The 22861-nt window shown below is 39.2% G+C and overlaps 1 protein-coding gene across 1 annotated transcript; it reads left to right on the forward strand.

The window, feature by feature from the left end:
* The first annotated feature begins 1428 nt into the window (after positions 1 to 1428).
* LOC131784570 (xanthine dehydrogenase/oxidase-like) lies at positions 1429 to 22568 on the forward strand. The gene is made up of 39 exons (XM_066169555.1): positions 1429 to 1479; positions 2393 to 2450; positions 4468 to 4564; positions 5348 to 5456; positions 5743 to 5869; positions 6740 to 6801; positions 7595 to 7669; positions 7905 to 7988; positions 8344 to 8485; positions 8970 to 9137; positions 9721 to 9797; positions 10115 to 10211; positions 10329 to 10438; positions 10727 to 10923; positions 11315 to 11480; positions 12048 to 12146; positions 12540 to 12657; positions 13225 to 13276; positions 13578 to 13704; positions 13776 to 13895; positions 14059 to 14178; positions 14274 to 14375; positions 14870 to 14933; positions 15324 to 15393; positions 15653 to 15740; positions 16004 to 16090; positions 16556 to 16681; positions 17254 to 17319; positions 17800 to 17945; positions 18089 to 18170; positions 18398 to 18493; positions 18628 to 18756; positions 19362 to 19489; positions 19797 to 19911; positions 20385 to 20450; positions 21135 to 21323; positions 22002 to 22075; positions 22304 to 22397; positions 22518 to 22568. Exons 1-39 carry the CDS (start codon positions 1429 to 1431, stop codon positions 22566 to 22568), a joined length of 4029 nt encoding a protein of 1342 aa, XP_066025652.1.
* Positions 22569 to 22861: the final 293 nt, after the last annotated feature.

Here is a 22861-nt window from a genome sequence, read left to right on the forward strand (position 1 = left end):
GTCCACCATTTATACACAGGGTCTCTAGTATCTGACCGTTGTCTGAGAAACATGTAGGAGACTTCGTGCTTGACAGCACGGAGGCAATATCACCCTTGTTTGTGGATCTGCTATGCTGTTGAATTCATGGGAGACAAAAAGGTAACAGAGGTACGCCCTCTAGCATTTGTGACTGTGCACCAGTGTACGCTAGACAACCAATCGAAGAAATTAAAATATTAGGCCTTCTAGAGTAAGCAGTTGGTCTATGGTTGGATGCTCTAGCATGTTCATATGCCAGAGCCCACTTCACTCACTTCGCCAAAAATCAACTTACCGACATAATTAGTCAACTCACTGACACCTTTGGGGCAAAATTTCCGCACAGCCCTACACGACAATATGCATTCAGTTCTTGCACAGAGAAAACAATGACAAAAACAATACATTGCCATTGGGAAAACAGATTTGTTTTACAGTATGGCGCTGTGCGGAAATTTCACCCACCTTTGGTCAACTCGCCGATATACCGGTCCCATCGGCAACATTCTGGTTTAGGCAAGTTCATGGTTGTTAGACTGGCCAACTCTGTGGTTTATCCTGCATAATTTTGCATTCGAACTGTGGTTAAATAAACACTTTTATATTATCAAAACAATTGGGAAAAGCTTCGGTAGCTATATGTTTCATATAAGACTCTAGATGAACTAATGCACAGTTCAGGCGTAGTTGCAGAAGATAACTGTGAAGCGGGTCTCAATGGGGTGATGACTTTTACGGCGAACGGTTTATTTCTCTCCATTATTTGTAAAAGGAAAATTTAATGGTTAACGTCTTTAACGACTAACTGTTAAAATTCGTCCACAATTTTTATCACCAACGGCAAATTTTCTTTTGCCCTTCACGGCTAGCGGTTAACCCCTAGGAATTAATCGGCCATGACCTTTGAAAGAGCACACCACTTGGGGTTTGTTTATAATTAGTGTTTCTAGGAGCGTGGAAATAATATCACGTATTCAAGTTTGTTTGTCACCTCGGTTCCGATCCATTACACTTTACATTGTTGTGATCATTTCCTTTAGTATTTAGCATTTCTTTATGTACCGTAATTACAGGAGAGATTAACCTTCTCAATCTCATCAATTTAGCTCTCGAAAATCCCGATCATCAGCCGCTGTAATCATTATCCGTATAAAACAGATCAGTCCGGTTTCGCAGGCGCTACGAATCTATTGTTACCACACCTGGTGCAAGAAAGTAATCAGGTAATGAAATTCCTGATTGAAATGGCAGTTTGATCAGTCTCGGTTTTCTCCGTAATGTGGATTAACTGGTTTAATTTCTTTACGTTGCTCAATCACCAGTTTAGATTGAGTCATAGTAAAGGATAAGGTCGTGTGGTTTTTAGATCAAAAAGCTTAAGTTCAACAAAGCTACAAACAAGAAAAGATGCCAAGTTCTTCTAATCAAGCAATTGTTTTCTTCGTCAACGGAAAAAAGGTTTGGAAAATAAGTTTTTACTTAACATACGTGGCAAACACCTCGATGCAGACTATGAACGAGCTCAGTTGGGTGTTGTTCAAAAACAAATTATTTCAAGAATACTAAAGCTTTCCATTTCCTCATATTCCGTTCAAAATCGGGCCGATGTACGATAAAGGGGGAGGAGGTTGATCAACGGTAACTGTTTACACTAAAATACTAAAGTACGTGCTCCGTAAATGTCGTTATCATGGCTTCTTTATCAGCAAACTAGTGAAAGTTATTTCTTATTTTCCTCTGTTATTATATTGCCTTATTCCATTCATTATAATCCTGCACTCCGGTGCTGAGCTTCCTGATCCACTCCTTCAGTTCATGGACATAATCTCTCGCTAAGATTTCGTCACTACAGAAAGACGATATTTTAAAAATTAGTATCATGACGTACGTATTTATCTCGAATAGACATCGTAGGGTCCGAAATCGGTATTAATACAATTGTCAAGTCAGTTTTAATTATCGTTGTATCATTCCTCGTCAGAATTCCATAAAAACATCATTTGATTTTCTGCTCCTGTCAATGATATCTCAACTGACTGTGTGTGTCAGGCTGTGACCGTATTGTTTTCCTGGACAGGGCAGAAAAAGTGAACCCCCCCCGCCAAAAAACCTTCACCAGAGAATTATTTGTGCATGTATCTTCAAAACAGCTTTGTCCGATCGAGTCCTTCATTTCTGTAGGTATAAATTAGGTAAACGTTCCTTCCTGCGTTTTCACTATGCAAATAAACGAGGTCGCGTCGGTCAAACTACTTGAAACATGTTTACGTTGTAAGTTCACTGGCCTTTATGTCTACTAATCGACTTAAAATATCGGGTGCTGCGTATTATTATGCAGTGTGTTATATCCACATATATATATTTTTTTCAGGTTGTGGAGCGCAATGCGCAGCCAGAAATGTCTTTGCTACAATACCTTCGAAATTATTGTATCCTTTGATTGCGAAAGATTTGTTACGTCGCTTCCTTGGTCCGTCACGCAATCCTTTCTAAGGTTAAAAGATCGCCGCGGCGTCACGTAATTTCTGAGGTACTTATGATTGTGGAAAATTTCTTTCTCTTCTAAATTTCAAGTAACAATTTTCTCTTCCTTTCCTCCTATGTAATACTTTTTGTATTCACGCACGGCGAGCGTGATTTCACAAATTAGCCAATTACGTCAAAGAACTCTAAGCTTGACATCGGATGACTAGGTAGTTAATAAAACAAGGAATGACCTACAATGACCTAAAATGATCTAAAACGACCTAAAATGACCTAAAATGACATAAATGATCTAAATGACCTCAAGCGATTTCTAAAATGACTTAAAATGACTCAAAGTGACCTTGAGTGAATTCTCAAATGACTAAAAATAACCTAACATGACCTAAAGTGATGTGAACAATGCGGTGTCGACAAAATCTGGATCGGACCGGACCGGATCAGATCCGATTGTTCATTTCGGTTTGCGGATATTACGTAATGTAACATTTGGTTTTCGGTTTTCGGTTTTCGTCAAAATTTAAACGGGATTTCAAAGTTTTTTCCGGTTTGTCTTCGATCTGAGTGGCAATTAAGCGCCTTCACTGATCTCAAACAGCCGCGAAATGCAAATGTTATTGGGAGGAATGCGTGACAAACCAAATGTTGGTTGAATATCGTGGGGATCTATAGGAGGTCACGCGCCTTAAATAGTACCCGAGACTTTGACCTTGTAAAGTAGAGCACTTAGATCGTTGCACCAGCAACGGAAGAAGCTCAAAGACCTTAAGAAGCAACTGTGGATTGTCTCGCGTTTTTCTTAACTGACTGATGAAATGATACATGCCTCCAGCTTGCCTTCGTCTATGGTGGCCCTACACAACACTCCTCGACACAGCCGTGAAAGTGATTACATGGGGTTTTTGGGCAAAAAGAAATACTCTCAGAGGGGCCTACGCTCTATTTTGTCACGCAGACTTTATTTTGGCATGTCGTGCAAAATTTCTATTTTTATTTTACATGATCCGATCCATGATCCGTGATCCGATCCGTGATCCGGTTCGTGATCCAATATGCAAACTCAAGTCATTTTAAGTCGTTTTAGGACATTTTACAAATCATTCAAGGTCATTTTAGGTCGTTTTAGGTCATTTTAGGTCATTTTAGGCCATTCCTTGTTTAAGTAACTCGCCGGATAGCTAACGTGGACATTTTGCGAGTACTTTTGTTGTTAGGTAAAAAACGGAGTTCAGTTAATTGTTTTTGAGCTTTCTTTCGGGTAAATTTGTTACCAATTTGTTTCAGAATTTTAAGAAGTTTCGGAGTTTTCCTTTCGGCCATTCACTTAACAAGTTTAATACATATTTTCTACGGATTTTGGACATCTAGCCTTTCTTTTCGTAATTGGAATTTTTTTTACAATGATTCTTGCCAATGTAACTTTTGAAAAGTTATTTATAACAGATATTAGGACCTGAGGAAAAACAAAATTAACTGTTTCCCAGGGAACCAGACAACAAGTGATTTGTTGTACATCTATCAGAGAACGAAAGCCGTATTTACCGTGAGACATTTCTTCCAGGTTTTAAGAGCTTAAAGCTGGCAACACACCTAGCGATTTCATTGGCCGATCGCAGCGATCGGCGAAAATCGCCAGGTGTGCCCGTTGCGATTCGCTGATTCGCTGATATCTGACATGCCAGATATCGGCCAATGAAATCACCAGGAATGTCGCCGTCCTAAGAAATATCACGAATCTATCATAACACTCGCAAAACCTGGACATTGATGATAATCAATAAATGTATCTCCCTAGGCATACGTTTTAATTTATGACACCCGATTACCAATCACGTCACGTGCAAACCTGGAAATTGATCGCATGGTCACATAATTACCAATCAGCCATTCATGATTGTCTTAAGAGCCAGATAAATCGCAGGTATATAGCAAGAACTGCTGTTGGCCTTAACATCTCTTCAGTGGGTTTAACTGGCACTAAACTTGGATGCAGTGAAGGTGGCTGTGGAGCATGTACAGTCATGATCTCTAGATACGACCATGAAATGAAAAAAATCAAGTATCCTTTATGAAATAGCAAGATTTTGAAGTTAATGAAAGAAAGCGTTTGTTTATTATATTAGGAGACTCATTAGAAGTGTTGCAATTTCAACATCCTATAAGCCCCATTAGGAGTGCTTCTCTTAATTGACAGCAACAACACATTAACCCTTTAACACCCATGAGTGACCAAGATAGAATTTCTCCTTATAATATCAAGACAATATCAAGCATTAGGAGTACTCTAAATTGACAGCAAAAACACATTAAACTCAAAGGGACGCTAGCATCCAAAGACCAATCCTTAATTTGACTTGGGTGATCTTACAAAGTTTTACCCCGCCAATTGTCGTTTCAGCCGAGAAAATGTAATTTCAAGTTTGAAAAAATGCTTGCATTTTTTGCTGATAGGGGTTTTGTCATTTCACCATTCACAGGAATGTCTTCTCTCTTTTATGATCTTCTATTATAAGTTGCGCCGATGTGAAATTTTCAGTGTGCTCTAAATAAAAGACGTAATTTCTAACTGTGAGGATGTGTCAGGATTTCCCTTACCAAAAAATTTCCAATCCAGATAGTTGTTCTGGAAAAGGATCTATTGATTAGTTTCTAGCCTTGGGTACCTTATCAATTGGCTCGGTTTTGACTATGGTGTAAAAGGCCACCAGTAAAGCGGAGATCCTCTCAGAACTCGATCCCTAAGCTGGAAACGTTTTCCACTGCGCTGACCTGTAGAAGTACTTATTAATTCCCTTTACACCTTGAGATTTTCGGAAAAAAGTCAAACTTTAACATTGAAAAGACATTTCTCTGCAAATGGCTGTTTGATGCCATTGTGTGCAGTTGATGGAATGGCTGTAACCACAGTGGAAGGAATTGGAAGCACCAAAACTGTCTTGCATCCAGTGCAGGTAAAAACAGGTTTGGCTAGAGTGGCCAGCTTGGCAGGTCTCTCTGTCAACAATTCAAAGATTCAAAACAATTTTTGATGAGATCAGAACATGCCCAAGAACGACCATAACTTAAAAGGGACAAAGAAAATAAATTTATTTTCCTTCAGATAATTTAGTTGAGTTTCTGGTTTCCATGTGGTTTCTAGCGAACACTACAGCTAAGTTCTTCAATGGTTTGACTTGGTGTGAATGAAATTTAGAACTTTTAAGTTTGTAATTGTTTGCTTTCCATTTTTTACCCTAGGAACGGATCGCAAAGTCTCATGGGTCACAGTGTGGATTTTGTACCCCGGGAATTGTGATGTCAATGTATACGTTGTTAAGGAACAACCCTTTGCCATCGTATAAAGAAATGGAAAGTGCATTTGAAGGTAAAAGCTTTATATTCTTTATTGTTCATAACGCGGACTTATGAATTCTCCTGGATGAGGGAAGCGCACAAAGGAAGAGACAGGTTTTAGGCTGGTTTTGACAATCAGAATAAATAAAAAAATGCATTTTATTTTTCCATTCTGAAGGAAATCTGAGATTAGGTTCATCTACTAAGTAAGCCTGAGTATAAAAAATTATCCCAAGTTGTATTATTTTCCATTACTGGCTCTTTGATTGGCCTGGAAAAAAATAGCACAACCCCCTCAACCAATCAGCTGCGACAAAAGTCAAGCTAATCGTAGCTTGCTCATTCGTCATTGCACGTGTCTTTGGTTGTTTCTTCATATCTCACTGATTTCTTGTGGGGTCCTTGTATTATCTTCCCTGTCTTTGTTGGTCGTTGTGACAACTTAGCTTTTGTTTTCACGGCTAACGATCGCAAGGGCTTTAAACTGTTGTTTTTAACAGTTGTCTGTAAGATAAGCTCCGGTCGAGAAAATCATCCTCTCAAGTGAACAGCCATAAGCTGTCTTTACATTCCGCACCTCTCCTTTTCCAGGGATATGTACACTAATTTGACATGGAGCCGGGTGCAGGAAGGAAAATGTTAACCCTTTACACCCTAAAATCAGTATGCATATTCTCCATACTGCTCTTTATACATCTCCTAAGGTGCTGACAGGAGAATTTGTTTACCAATCAAAAGCTTCTTTCGTTGGTGATCATTTCCTATATTCTCGTGACCCTAACGTGTGATTCAGGGTTGATATTGTGGGGAGAAATTTGATGTTAGTCACTCTTAGGGTTTAAAGGGTTAACTGTGATAAGAACGTCGTCGCAATTATTCTAACTCAAACTTTTATCTTCAGGTAACTTATGTCGTTGCACTGGCTACAGACCAATTGTGGAGGGTTTTAAAACGTTCACAAAGGTCAGTGCTGGTTAACCATTTCACTCTGACGATCTCAGCAGTAATTCTCCTTACTGTCTACCATAAATTCCTTGTACTGTCAGTTCTGAGATTTGGTTTTAAATTAAACACTATTCCCTTGTTTACATTTTTCTTTATTCTCATCACCAGTCTCCTTGATAGAGTATGATTATCTTAAGGAGAAATTACCTTTTGGTCGCTCTGAGGAGTGAAGGGGTTACGACTTTAAATTTACCACGCCTTACCGCATGTAATTTAGAATCTTTGAGCTGGAATACAAGAAATCGTGATCATGGCTGTGTCTAGGTTGAAGTTGTATGTGGTGTTGCGAAGTAAGTCCTGAACAAAAAAAAAGCCAATTCAAAAGATGGTAATATCCACACCACAAAACTCGTTCCTAGGGTCTCTTCTCCTACCCTCCCCTCTCATTCCTGGGGCGAGAAGAAGAGAGTGCCTAAGAAGTACGTAGGCAGCGCCACAACGTCATACATTCACCCTTACTAACAGTTCCCGTTTTCCATCCTGAAAAGTATTTGACGAGAACGCACCACAATAAGTGAGAATTCTTTGCTATCTTTCGCATTTTAGAATCTCTCCTGTGGATTTTTCTCCGCGGGTTGGTAATCGCCTTCTAATTACGAAAACAACTACAGCCAGGGAACTGGTCCACCACGACTAAATGATCATCCCCTTCCGTCCGAAAGGTCCAGTTCCTACGTTTTTTTTTTAAACCAACAGAAATTGCATTATAGAGAAACGTAAACCTTCATCCATACCTTCTCGTCTGTTCCAGGAATGTTGCGGCAGAGGTGGAAACGGATGTTGCCTTGACAATAATTCAAATATTATCGGAGAAAAAGTTGACAGTGTAAGTTCAGATAGGAGTAAAGTGGGTAAATTTCTACAGAAACTGTGGTGCTGCGTTAGTGGTGATTGCTCTAGATTCGGTTTACACCACTCAATCGAAAAGCATTGTAATAACTTTTCTGATGATAAAAATTCATTACAAAAATGTGTTGGGTTCTGGAGAAAGAACGATTGGTTTTGTCTTAAAGAGTTTCTTGCATACTTACCAACTCTTCGCCCTATATTTCATCTCTCAGGAGTCAACCAGTGGACTTGTCAAACCTGAGGAGTTTACACCATACGATCCAACACAGGACGCGATCTTTCCACCAGAGCTGATGGTAAGCCAACTTGCAAAGCAGGTACAATTCCACTACGTGTTTCAGGCGAATGGAAGTAACTGCACAACACGTTCGGGTACACACTCCTCTTTTCGCACGTGATTCGCGTTTTAAACTTTCCTCGCGTTTGCCTCAAACATCAAAGCCCTTTATGGGTATAGTTGTAAGCTTATAATGTCTCTTTTTGTTGTTCTTTTGTTTTTCTGTTGCTTCTGTTTTTTTTTATAAATGGAAGCGCTTAAAAACCCAAGTAGCCTTAGACAGGCGCGCACTAAGAAGAAAAAAAGGCTCTATAGTTTTTCTCACAGAAAGAATGTGTTGTGCCACGTATTTTTACTGTTTTGTGTCTTTTAAGCTTCCAGATGCTATCAAGCCAAGACGTTTGTACATTAAAGGAGACCTTGTTACTTGGATCAGACCAACAACTTTGGAGGAATTGTTGGAACTCAGAGCAAAATATCCGCAAGCTAAGCTTGTGATTGGTAACACTGAAATAGGTAATAGACCTAACAAGCTGTGATTAATGCTTGGGCCGACAAACTGAAAAAAATTCTCATGATGCTGTCTATCTATTCTTCAAGAATGTAAAAAGTTTTTTCAGCGGCAGGATAGAGATAAAAAAATGCCACGAACATCGATTCAACGGCCAGGCAGCTCGGAAATTTAGGTACAGCACTAAGACCTAAAAAGATTGCCTAAGGAAATTTTAATAGAATTCTTCGTTGATATCGGTCTAAATGCAAACTAGTTGAAGCAGGTGAAAGACCGAGAAAGAAATCAAACGTGGTAAGGTTGGAATTTAAAGAAAGGTGTAGTATCAATTATTCCAGGTCTATGTCGTCGTCTATTTTTCCTCGTCGATTTTTCCAGCCTTTTGTGATGTCTTTTGTCTCAATCTTTCAAATTGCATGATATTTTCTCTTCTCGCCTTCATTGTGTGGTCGCGTATTTCTAAAAATCAAAACTATTTCATATTCACAGGTATTGAGATGAAATTTAAAAATCAGAATTATCCAATCCTGATAGCTCCTACCCACATTCCGGAGTTGAATGCCGTCGAACACACTGCAGAGGGCATCAAGTTTGGTGTGTCTGTGACATTGTCTACCTTGGAGGAAGTTCTTAGCGAGACTTGTCAGTCTATGCCAGGTACTTAAGTGAAACTTAATTTTATGCCCCGCCCACTCAAAGAAACGAATTTTCATTTACTTATAAAGATGATCTCTGAGGGAAATTTTTGTCGGCGTAATTGGGAACAGAGTAGTGTTGGGAAATACGCTTAGGTGATTATGAAGTTGTATGAGCTCTGATTGGTCGATACAGTGATGATCATATTCGGTTTCAGCTTATGCAAAGTACTTTGCTCAACACAGAACATGTGCAAACTTAGTCAGAAACCTTTGGTTACACGACTGTAAGGATTTTTTTATATTGCTTGTATGAGGTGATCAAATTGTCATTCACATGAACTTGAACAGACTTGAACCGATGCTTTACCATAAAGCAAAAGTAGATTTAATGACGAGACGGAAACTGCGTGTACTGTAAATACCTCTCGTTGTCCTTCGAAAATCCTTAAAAAATTTTTTCAAGGATTTACGAAGGTACTTACAGAGCGTGCGGTTTCCGTCCTGTCGTGAACAAACCGTGGTTCACTAAGTTTATACATGACAAACGTCCTGCGTACTGCTAAGAACGCAATATCTTTTTCGTTTCATTGTTTGCTCCATAGAATACAAGACCAGATGGTTCACAGCAATACTTCACATGCTCAAGTGGTTTGCTGGTCATCAGATTAGAAATGTTGGAGTGAGTATGCTGATGTATTCACACCTCGTCAGTAGACGCCGTTTTAAGGAACTGTTTTACGACTTTACATGTTCCTCTAACGATGTTTCAGTCCACTGAGGAGAAACTAGACAGTTTTGAGATTCTTTCACTTGATAATACGTTAACCAGAAAGTAACCAAAATACTAATTTTTATTCCATCTGAGCCGCCATCAGGCTTTCAAATCCGCCAAAACTCGACCTGAGACTCCCAAGTAGACGCTAAAGTAACTCGCAAGAAATAGTCTGTTCTGCTAATCTTACTTCTAAACTGTTTTGTTTGTTTATTTTGTGTCAGGCCATAGGTGGAAATATCATGACCGCAAGTCCGATATCAGACTTAAATCCAGTTCTAATGGCAGCAAGATGTACTTTGATTTTGGCGAGTGCTGGAGGTATTGGTTATCGTAAACCTGCCTAATTTAGATCCTTTTATTTATTTATCCATCTATCTGTTCACTTTAGTTTCCTTAACAAATCATAATTTGCTCTTATTTATTGCAAATTTACAGGGAAAACCAGGTCAGTCAAATTGGATGAAAATTTCTTCACGGGATACAGAAAAACTATTTTAGGTTCAACAGAGGTGTTGGTCAACGTCCTGATTCCATTCTCGAAAGAGGTAATCAACTTTTATCAATAATATCTATATTTTCAGGAGTTTTTAAATGAAATTAGAGCAGCATCCGTTGCTGCGCCTTCTAATAGCGCTGATTCCAAAATTGCTATTGGTCCAGAAGAACAGTCCGGTGAAAAAGATTGTTCTTTAACGGACAAGTTGTTATTTATCACTTGAGGAAGATGTGGGGGGATGCTGAAAGTAAATAGCGCTTCCCTTTTTCATGATTCACTTTTTCAACTGTCAATTAACGCAGCGTAATCTTAACGCCTGTTTCGTTACGTTTAACAGCACGAACACATATTCGCTTTTAAACAAGCTCGCAGGCGAGAGGATGACATTGCCATAGTAAATACAGCCATGAGAGTGCAACTTGAAAAGCGAACAAATTCAAGTTCATGGCAAATCAAGGACTGCAGTTTCACTTTTGGAGGGATGGCTCCCACAACAGTAATGGCCTTGAAAACCATGAAGAGCTTAACTGGCAGGTAAGGACTGGGTTCCTCAAGCACTTTGCTGTTCCTTTTGCATTGATGCTCATTGGTAGAATATCTTGCTCGTACTCGCTTAAAACTTGAACCCTTCACAGTAGGGGTCTGCGAGCCAACCACGAGATCACCGCATCATTTATTGCGTGCGAGTCCTTCATTTGCGCTGCAGGACGCGCACTTCTCCCCCACCCTCGCGGAAAGATTTGAGACGATTCGGGGAAAAGTTTGCCGAGGGTCTGGCACTATTACTATAGCCAGACCCCTTGCAGACCTTTGCTACAGGCCTCATCTTTTTTCCGCGTCGTGTTGAAGCGTCTATAGCTAGGGCCTGCTTGCAGGTTACATCACTCACCAATAATAAATCTACCCTATTATGATTCATTTACAGAACTTGGAATGAAAATATCGTACAAGAAGCTTGTCAGTTGTTAGCAGGAGATCTGCCTCTTGCACCCGGAGCACCCGGTGGTCAGGTCGAGTACAGGAGATCGCTCGCCTCAAGCTTTTTTTTCAAGTTCTATCTGAATGTCTCTCAGCAGCTTGGCCATGAAGAGGTCAGCACTCAGAATTTTATTATATAACTAACCTTGATTCTTTATAATTAATTTTTTATCATTGACCTTAAAGTGCTATGGTAAACAATTATTTACCAAAGTGGAAGTGTCACGGCTCGTCAAATATCCACAACTTTCACCGACACTGAGGTTAATAATTGTTTTAGTATATACCACACATGTACCCAAAAAATTAGTTTGTTTCTCTTCATATACCGAAAAATGGTCGAAAATCACACTCTTGACGCACGTTTTTGTCTCAAGCTGTTCGGAGGTTAATAGTACTTGCTTTTCACTTTCGAATTAACCAATCAGCACGCGCGAAAAGTACTATTTACCTGTGTGGTATAGACTGACTAAGTTTATTGTATTGTTTTAGTACGATACATACATTCAAGAATTTTAGGATCGATGTAGTTTTGTATCTGAGCAACTGCGCACCTATCTCTCCCCTCTCAACAACAATCAACTAATAACAACTTAAGGTTAATGTCGGGTTAGGGGGTAAATGCGCAGTCGCTATAGATACTGACATTGATCCAATTTTTTACAAATATGTTTCAACAGGAAATTCAGCCCATCTTGGGCGATTCTGTACCCAAACGCCACGAGACAGGAAGAAATTTTTTTCGCAGAGAAGATACTCGGAGCATACAGACTTTCCAGGTAAACAATTTTTTTTGTTATTCAAGGGTGTAGTTTGCGAGCCAGAGTCCGGGAATCATGACCCGGTATGACGTGTAATGGCAATGTACAGTAACCTATCAAAGTACGAGCCTCGTTCAACAACGTTTTGCTTCAGAGTTCGGACGTTCAGGAAACAACCCTCATAGCTCCGCTTTTAGGATTTAGATAGTATGCTACAACTTAGATTGACAAACAGTCAGAAAATCGTTTTGACGAGTGACCCTCGAAGCCTATGACAAGTTGTCGATGCTGTTGTTGCTTTTGTTTGTTTGTTTGTTTGTTTGTTTACATATCCAGACAAGTTAACATTTTCTATACTCCTCTCTTACTCGCAAAAGACTCATTTACTCTCTCCGATTTTGGTTGATTCAGGAGGTGCCCGACGATCAGTTCGAGGAAGATTTGGTTGGCAGGCCTGTGACTCACTTAGCAGCTGCCAAACACGCCACAGGGGAGGCAGTTTACTGTGATGACATTCCGAAATATGCAGGTACAGTTATGTTAACCTTGAGACCACACACAATATGGTTGGAATCCCTGAATCAGCATGCGTAACGCACTGTCAACAGACTCCAGATTGAAATGTGCCGAATTTCCATTTCGCATTCTCTCTGAAATAATTTTTTTGTATTTCATTTTTAATGAGATAAAAAGGTTGTGTAAAGCCCTTGCAGCGAGTTCAGTTTCTCAAAAACCGAGCAGTCCTGATAGAGAAACACTATGGTAACTAATAAGTACAGCTCTTTCGGACAACCCGCAAAATCCAATGGATATAAAACACGAGAACATTGAATTGAATGACTGAGCGTTTAAAAACACTATGAAATCGGTGTAAGCTATCTATGGGTGAAAAAAATGTATAGACCTTAATCTCAATCAGAGGTTACTTCAACGATCTTTGTACCTTGTGCTGTGCGAAATACGATTTTCCCTACTTACAAATAACTTTTTGCATAGCCTCGATTCAACCATTCTTCCGTTTGTTCACAAGTAGGTCATCGAACTTTTCCGAGTAAGAAAGTATATCATCTGTTTTGATTTTGCTATCTTTTCACAGGAGAACTGTATTTGGGGATTGTTTGGAGCACACGTGCTCATGCCAATATCGTGTAAGTACTTAGGAATTTTCTTCAGAGCTTCACGGTTTTACTAAAACATCTGGTGATGTCACTTTTATAAGTCTCTGAGTGAAATCAGATTTCTTTAATCAATAGATAGAAACGAAGCAAAGCGATGTTAAGTAGCTCTTAAGTTAGTAGTGAGGGACAGAGGATTGCCAGGTTGTACTGTTTGGGTTTGTTATAAATTGTTTTGTCATCTACTGCAGAAGTTAGGTTAAATGTTGGGTTAGGGGAGGGGTAGGTGCGCATGCATTTGCTCACATACTGACATTAATCCATTTTCTTTTAGTTCTGTGGACCCAGGAGAGGCGTTATGCCTCCCAGGGGTGAAAGCGTACATTAGCGCAAAAGACGTCCCTGGAGATAACGTCACAGGGTATGCTGCAGATGATGAGGAGATTTTTGCAACAGACAAGGTGTGTATCTTACTCAATGATATCACACGTATGATATGAATGCTCTAATAATGTATGGTTGTTTGTCTCAGGTGTCTTGCGTCGGTCAAGTCATAGGGGCAATAGCTGCTGAAACTCAAGCCCAGGCCCAAAGAGCAGCCAAGATGGTAAAAGTAACATACAAAGACTTACCAAGAATACTGACCATTGAGGTGGGCGCTAACTTCAACATTGCCAGAAAGTTCTGTTTATATTCTTGTGCTGTATCTCCTCAATCGAACTGCTGACCACTTTCGACTCATTCACAGTAAAACTATTTAGTTCTTCGCGTCACTTTTCGGAACAGTCATTAATCCTTAACTCGCTGTTTTACAGGAGGCTATAGCCGCAGGTTCTTTCTACGATTTTGAACTGAGCATCGAGAAGGGAGACCTAGAAACTGGATTTGCAGAATCTGAACATTTGTTGGAGGGAGAGATGAGATTTGGAGGACAAGTAAGTTGTTGGACTTAGACTTACGCTACGAAGCCTAACTTATGTCTAACAGTCTAACTTTTACAGAAACAGCCCTTTTTTTTTTTCTTTTCAAGGAACACTTCTATCTGGAGACACAAGTTACAATCGCTGTTCCAAAGGGAGAAGATGGCGAGATGGAACTTTTTGTTTCCACGCAAAATCCAACATTGACACAGGTATGTTAGAGAGATACTCAGTCTTTCTAAATCTCTCCTGCATATTTGCTGACAAGTCTGGCAATACAATTCATCTCAGGAAAAAATTGCTAGGCATGTTGATGTATGATCAAACAGCCAATTGTATGTGTAATGGAAGTGGCATGTTACTACATCGGCTGGTTGTGTTTTAGCAAAGAACAACGTTTAAAAGAACGACGGTGAAAAACTGACTTTAATCGTTAGATACACAAGTAATAACTTACTTAAGTTACCCTAATCTAAATAACGTGGACAAAGTAGTATGTTATATGCTACCTACATAACATAACGTAATGAAAGGTGATCAAAATAAATTCTTCATAATCAACACTAAGTTTGGGTCCCATTTGCAATCAACACCACATATTATTCATGAAGAAAATCACCCTACATTCCTAGTCTAGACCAGGGATTCTATACCAACCGCACAAGCAAGAGGTTTATGTAACCCTCTTCTCTTTGTGTATCTGTAGAAACTTGCTGCAAGAGCTCTTGGAGTTCCGCACAACAGAGTTGTGGTGCGAACCAAACGACTGGGTAAGTTTCTTTGTTTTTCCTTGTGTCGCGAAGTCGTTGATCGCGAAATATCTTTTTATTCATCATTATCTCATTTAGGTCGGTAAAAGCCGATTAGGCTACACACCAACCACTAATAAAACTTTAAAAAAATTACATGTCACAATAACTACAATACTAACTCTACAAATGGACACACTCGTATTAAGCTAATAAACTAAGGTAATTCTTAAATGCGACAAGAGACGTAATATCGGGCATATCAGGGAGGATCTGATTCTAGTCTCTAGCAGTTCTTGGGAAAAAATATAGAAAACGGGCAAAAAAACGGGCTTCGATTGAAGCTCTGAGAACTTGACTCACTGAAATGTGCAGGTATCTTTGTACATTACGGTGCTTTTGCTCCTGTAGGTGGTGGCTTTGGTGGCAAAGAATCACGGAATTGTTTTCTGACAAACGCAGTCGCTGTAGCTGCTGCAAGGTAAGTGACTACTCATACATTTGTTCCTTTACTTTCATTTCAAACCGGCATATAAGTATTTCGTTACCTCTTTTGGAATTTCAAGTTGATAAAACCACAATTTAGATCTATTCAAAGGTTCAAAGAGAGTCAAGAAAACCGTTCGTATTTATCGCATTCATACTAAGTAGTTTTTTTTCTGACAAGGTAAACTCGAGTGTCTAGGAAGTTATCCTAGTTTGAGGAAGGCCCCTGAATTCTTTTCTCATCTTTTTTAAAGAACTGGTAGACCTGTTAGGTGTATGCTTGATCGAGATGAAGACATGAAGAGCACAGGAATGCGGCATCCTTTCTTAGCGAAATACAAGGTAGCTATTATAAGTAGATTTTTTAAATTGTTTAGTTAAAAGTTTCAAGATTGAGAAATCGTTCCACGAAGACACATATATACAGGTGCTGGCAAATGGTTTAAACGTTCCCATTTCCCAAACACATTCATGCTCTACGATAGACCTTTGTCAGGAAGAATATTTCTTTGAGCATGAAATTGTTTGTAACTGACTTTCGACATGAAAATGGAGAATTTTAAATTATGCCCTAAAATTATATACTTATGCTTTTCCCGTTCTAGGTGGGCTTTACATTCGATGGAAAGATAAAGTCTTATGACATCAAGTTGTACAGTAATGCTGGCAACACAATGGATGTTTCTAAAAAGGTAGGACTGTTTTTCCTATTGGACTCTGCACAGATACTTTATGGAACTCTGGGTAGAGTCTGCGCGTTGCGATGTAAAATCCATCAACTCCACTATGATCTCGTTTAGACATGGTCATTCAGCGGGTTTTTAAGAACTTCGTGAGATACACAGAGAAGACCCTTAGAATTTCATGAACTGTCATGGATCTCCGAGTTCTATTTTTCCATGCCTTCGCACCCACAAAGGAGAAGTCGCCTCAAACTCTAAAAGCCTGATAAACTCTAACAGCCATTCAACAATTAAACATTGTGTCACTTGTTCAGATGAGAACCCGACACGTTTGGGGTATGTTGCAACAGGTCATAAACTCTCTCTCTGTGATTTAACAACGTAGAGATCGGTGGGTAGACTAATCAATGACTCATTTATTGTTATCAGACTAACGGGTTTAACTTTGCTGACTATTCATACCCACTTTGCCAGGTCATGGAAAGATCAATGTACCATATGACAAACTGCTACCTCATTCCAAACATTCGTGGGGTTGGCCGCCTCTGTAAAACAAACATCGCATCAACCACAGGGTTCAGGGGCTTTGGTGTTCCACAGGTAAGATATTGAAAAACTTGCTTTTGTAGTATGTACAAAACAAACGTTAGAATGTCTTAAATGAGACCAAGAAATCGAATAGACCGTTCAGAACAATTATCAATTGAAGGTCGAATGTAATATACACGAGATTGGTTTTGTTTCATTTCGCTCTGTGATTGGTAAAAAAACTCGCGCCACTCTCCCAACCAATCAGATGCAAAACTAAAACCATCACGACTTGCATTTGGTCGCCCGCGTTTTCCCGCGCTTTTAGCAATTTGGTTGTTTTTCCTCTGGGTTCTCATTGGTTCGTAAAGGTATTTCCTTTCTTCTGATTGGCCGTTGTGATTACATTAGTATTGGTTTTACGTCACTAAACCAAAAAGCGCTCTTTTCTTCTTCACTTTTATCGAATATAGTTAAAGATTGGTAAAGTTCTGTAAACAAACCGCGAACATCAAGAGACATTGATCGTCACTGACTTCGCTCGTGCTTATTTTTCCAATTATCCACTGATGAAAAAGAGAAAAATAGATTACTTTTGCTGTAAATTGATAAACCATTCTGATGGCGAACGATTTTGTTTGCAGAGTATGTTGTTTTGTGAGTCATTGATTTCTGACATTGCAACCATGTGTGGTATTTCCCAAAGACAGGTCAGTTGTGTGTCCAAACCGTAGATCAGATAGATTTTAATTTTATTTAGAGAGATGTAGCAATGATTGTTCTCACATTAGAGGGCTTGTTAGACTTACCGTACTCGAATAAAGAACAAAAACGTGAGAAACTGTCTGATCAGGACTGATTGCTATGTGGAATTTTACTCTACCCCATTTCCCCTTTTTAGGTCAAACAGATAGACAACTAACGATTTAGGAATTTTAATCAAATGAAATAAATTTCATTTTGACTTGCCGATGAGCTGTTTTAAATGACGAAATGATCTTTACCTGGGATAAATATTTACCGACTGGAGTAAGAGCTTATCAATATAACGACACAAGACTTTTAAGAATCAACAAACGGAGTAAAAGGTTCGGTATTCGGCGAGGATAACGTGTTGCTTTGTTCAAATCTTTTATACTTAGCGGATGTGAGAAAATCAAATAATGAGCCACCTTTGGTTTCACCAACAGGTGCGGGAACTAAATTTTTACAAAGAAGGAGATTTAACTCACGTTAACCAAGAACTGACGAATTGCCAGCTTCAGCGAGTATGGAATGAACTGGTAGAGAAATGCGAGTACGAGAAACGGAGAAAACTCGTCCAATCCTTTAACAGGTAACGTCTGAAATTATTTTCACCCGTCTCGCTTTTTCGTGCGTTGGTTAGGCGGGCTAGCACAAACGATTCACGATATTCTTTCCAATCCTGAAATTTAAAAAAATTATTGCCTTTTTAAACAAAATTTATACTGTTTTAAGGGAAAATCGATGGAGGAAACGTGGAATTTCGCTGATACCCACTTTACTTGGTATTGGAATTACTTTACGCGCCAAAAATCAGGTATGAAATCTGCATTGAAAGCTACAACAACTTTTCCTCAGACATGGTTTGATGCTACTCTGGTTTAAAGATTTGATGAATGTAACCGAATAAGTTATATTAAATCTTTTAACCAGAATAGCATCAAACTATGTCTGATTGTACACCTGGTTGCCATGTGAACTTTAATAAACGTTTCCTTAGTTAATCGCCTCGTATCAATAGTATGTGATTTTTTTTTTATTCAGGCTGGAGCTCTGTTGCATGTTTACACAGACGGATCAGTTCTTTTAACTCATGGCGGAACAGAAATGGGCCAAGGACTACACACCAAAATGGTGCAGGTGAGATGTTTGTCAGCCTGGTGAGCTGTTCCTGCTTATAACGTCATGTCACCGAAATGATAAGTGGAGTGAGATTATACAAAACATGACGACATAAGCTCAAATTTCAACCCTCCTTTGTTATATTTTTGCAGGTAGCAGCTAGATGTTTAGGTATTCCAGCATCCAAAATCATAATAAGTGAAACAAGTACAAACACAGTTCCTAATACTACCCAGACAGCAGCTTCTGCCTCCTCTGATCTCAACGGCATGGCGGTTAAAGTAAGAATTGTTAACACCTTTTTCGCGCAAGAGCGCTTTTTTATGAGATTTGTACATATAGAATTAAAACTATAAATTCGATATGAACAATCACAGCAGAAATAAACAGCTCAGGAAGCCGATAGAACTGAACTAAAGGAACGACAAGCACAGTGCTTGGAGTGAAGGAAAACGCGAGCAACGGAGTCACGATGGTTTTTTTTTCTTTTTTCCACTTTATCAGCTGAGAGAGTTGCGTGCGTTTCCTGGACCAACTTTGAGCGTCGTAAAGCAAAACCAACCGTGAAAGAAATTAACCTCGCATTTTTTTCAACGCTTGTATAACAATTTGCTCAATTATGCAACATACATCTACCTTTCCTTTGTCTAGTGTTCTTCCCGCCGTCGACTTATAGGTTATGCCCTACTCTATAGAAACTCTCGACCAAAAGAGTGTAAGGTTGAGGGGGAGGGGTGGGGGAGAATGGACAGCGAATGACACACTTAAGGGGTTGATAAGGTTTCCACCAAAGAAAGGACTTACAACCTATCGACAAGCAGAAAAAAAAAGGGAATAAATACAAGGATTGACAAAGCATCAGAAAGCTTGCTTATGTTGTTTGCAGAATGCTTGTGACCAAATACTGGATAGACTCAAGCCTTATCAGATGGAGGATCCCAAGGGAAAGTGGGAGGACTGGATACACGCGGCCTACTTTGACCGCGTGAACCTCTCTGCAAGTGGGTTTTACAAGTAAGGATAATGATTACAGTCTAAGCTATTTCAAGTATAATTTCCACAATGTGTTCCGCCCTTCCATCCATAGAGTTCGGTTTTGGGGTTCAGAGTCCCTTTCACCTTCTTCCTTCCCCTCCCCTGCCCCACCACTCCCATAATCTCTTACGTAAGGCTGTTAATTCGTGCTCTTTTTGTTTTTTTTAAAAAAAAATTCTCTCTTTTTTTTTTTTTTGCTAATTCAATGACGATTTTTAAAGTTAAGCCGATTTAGTGAAAATTTGTGCTGATATTGATTCGAAGTCATTTTTTTAACATCTTACAGAGTGCCCGACCTCAATTACGATTGGAAAACTAATTCAGGGCGTTTGTATAATTATTACACTTATGGCGCTGCCTGTTCTGAAGTGGAAATCGATTGTCTCACAGGAGATCATCAAGTGAGTGACGACTTACTTGCACCGCTATCGGAAGTCTTTACGAACTATATAATGTAACTGAGCACCATATATGTGAACGTCTGCCCAGATCTTTTGCACTATCTAGCGGCCTTGGAAGATATAGGTATTAGAGGTATTAGACAAGGTCGCAACTTAAAAAAGGGAAAGCAAAATTCCAAATCTCGGACAGTTAAACATGTTTCAATTCTCTAGAGAACTAACTAAACTGCACCTGCCAAAAAAATTACATAACTTGCTTTTCTTCAAACAAACCTTTTGAGCTGGGAGGAAACGCGCAAGTTGACAAAGGTCGTACGTCAGTACGCAGTCTCTCTATTTAACCCCAGTCACTTTTAACAAATGAAACATTTTTGAGTTGATTTGACAATCATCTCTAACTTCAAACTACTCGCTCAATACTGTTTTTTCTTTTCGTCATTGTAACGCTTTTTGGGGTGAATTTGTGTGAACAGGTTCTTCGCACAGACATTGTGATGGATGTCGGTACCAGTCTCAATCCAGCAATCGACGTCGGCCAGGTCAGTAACCTTATCCCATCATACCCTGCGAGAATGTTATTTGTATTAATATATTTAATTTCAGTATTATCTATTTAACCCTTTAAATCCCAGCTCAAATTTATAATTCTCCTTACTATCAACCATACGATTCTTATAATGTTAGTTCAGAGAATTTAGTATTGGATCAACTAATTATCCTCAAATTGATATTTTCCTATATGCTCGACACTTATTTCGTTGATATTGTATTGATATTGTAAGGAGAAATTCTGCCTTGGTCACTCATGGGAGTTAAAGGGTTAATTGAAATCGTAAATGCCTTTACTCTAAGTCACTGTTAGTTGACGGAGTTCGTCTGACTTCCGGTAAGTTACTTCCGTTGGAAGGACAGGTGTTACGAGAAGAACTTTTACTTATTCCATCGGAAAATCACATTTTTCCATCGTGTGTATTAGACATTTCTGCCTTTCATGCCACTTGCATTACGAGGATAAGGCATTCAGAGATCAAGACTACTGCTGATTCGCAATTGAAATGGCCAATCAACATGCACGAAAATGTCACGTGTCAAGCAAAACTATTGCAATCCCTAATAGTTTCATCAATCTGTTGAAAGCTGACTTAATCTATTATATCAAAGTCTGCAATTATCTGCTACTCTTGCCTTTCCTCGTGTCATAAATTTTTTGGTTACGTCCTCAGATCGAAGGCGCTTTTGTTCAGGGACTCGGCATGTTTACGTTGGAGGAAGTGCGATGTTCTCAGAATGGCACCCTATGGACGACAGGGCCTGGGACCTACAAGATTCCTGGATTTGCAGATATTCCGGTGGAGTTCAATGTCCATCTTCTTCAGAAAGCTCCAAACGACATGGCTATTTATTCTTCGAAGGTATTTTACTCACTTTAGGGTTCATATTTTAAGGGTACTCTATTTTCAAATGATGATCAACTGATCGACGGCGACTAACTTACTGACTCACCCATAAACTGACTCACTGACTGACTTATTGACAGACTGATTTTCTGACTGACCAGCTGACTGAGTCATTGACAGACTGGCTGATTGACTGTCTGACCAACCAACAGACTGATTGTCTATTTATCTGCCTGTCTGTCTGACTAACGGTCCAATTGACCAACTAACCGGCTGACTGACCAATCCTGAATGAAGGGGGTAAGTTTCTTAGGAAACTGTGGTGCTGCGTCGGTGGGATAGTATAACAGGGTGATTTGGTATTAAAAACTGAGTTGATAACGTAAATTAGCCACTTTCATGGCGATTGGGCTAACGCTCGAAACGTCAGCCTTTAAAATATTTGCGGTGGCCAATTTACGTTATCAACTCAGTTGATAAGACTTAATAACCCTGACTGACCGATGAACGATTCTTTCACAAAGTGACCGATTTACATTGTCTAATTGTTCGTACCCCTCGCTCATATTTTTCGTTGGTTTGCTCGTTTGTCTTGTCATTGGATCTGTTGAACGGATGCCAGATCATTGAAATTGGAATAAATCACATTTTTAACCAAACTAGTAAACAATAGAGTCTCGTATTTAATTTCAGGGCGTTGGAGAACCTTCTTTGTTTCTAGCTGCATCTGTGTTCTTCGCCATTAAAGAGGCCATCACCGACGCCAGGTGAGACTAACCTCCTCAATTTGCAACAAAGTGAGGCGAAGCGTAACATTAATAAATATGTTAGAGCTCCAATTTCTTAGGTTGGGGCTGAAATTTTGGCTCAAGTTTTAATTATCATAAGGAAATTGGCTGACCGAAAGGTCATGAGTTGAGTAGCATGTTGACGTCCTGACCGAGGCTCAGTTAAAGATAAAAGCACTAATTAATTTCGTCGTTTTTTCTTTAAAGACGTGAATCAGGTGTTGAAGGAATCTTCAGACTGGACAGTCCTGCTACCAGTGAGCGAATCAGAATGGCTTGTGTTGACCAGTTTACACAACAGGTAATAAAGTCACAACTGCGAGTACGTTTTCTCCTCTTGTATCGTGCGTAACAACTATACAACACGCTGTCTATTGTTCCTGATTATTCTTGATTTTATTTCTCAATTTTATTTTCTCAGTTTACCACCGTTGCGGATCCCAGCGTGAAGGACTTTAATGTGTACCCATGAAGAAACCAAAGCTCAAAAGCTGATTTTGTGACAGAAGAATTTTGATCGCCACAACGAAATTAATATCATTTAATTATTTAATAATAAAAAGAACTTTGCAAATATTAAAATAGTTTTCTTTTTTTTTTTTTTCGAAAGTTTTAGATCACAATTCATTCCCAAGACTTCCAAATTCAATTTAATGTTCTCTTGGCATCTTTGCCTGCATTTTTCTCTTATTATTATTGTCAAAATCAATCAGAAAAGCTTTGTCCCTTGTATACTCACCCTGGCCTAATAGTTGGACACTGAAT

This window comes from Pocillopora verrucosa, chromosome 7 (genome assembly GCF_036669915.1).
Source record: "Pocillopora verrucosa isolate sample1 chromosome 7, ASM3666991v2, whole genome shotgun sequence".
Taxonomy (NCBI): Eukaryota; Metazoa; Cnidaria; class Anthozoa; order Scleractinia; family Pocilloporidae; genus Pocillopora; species Pocillopora verrucosa.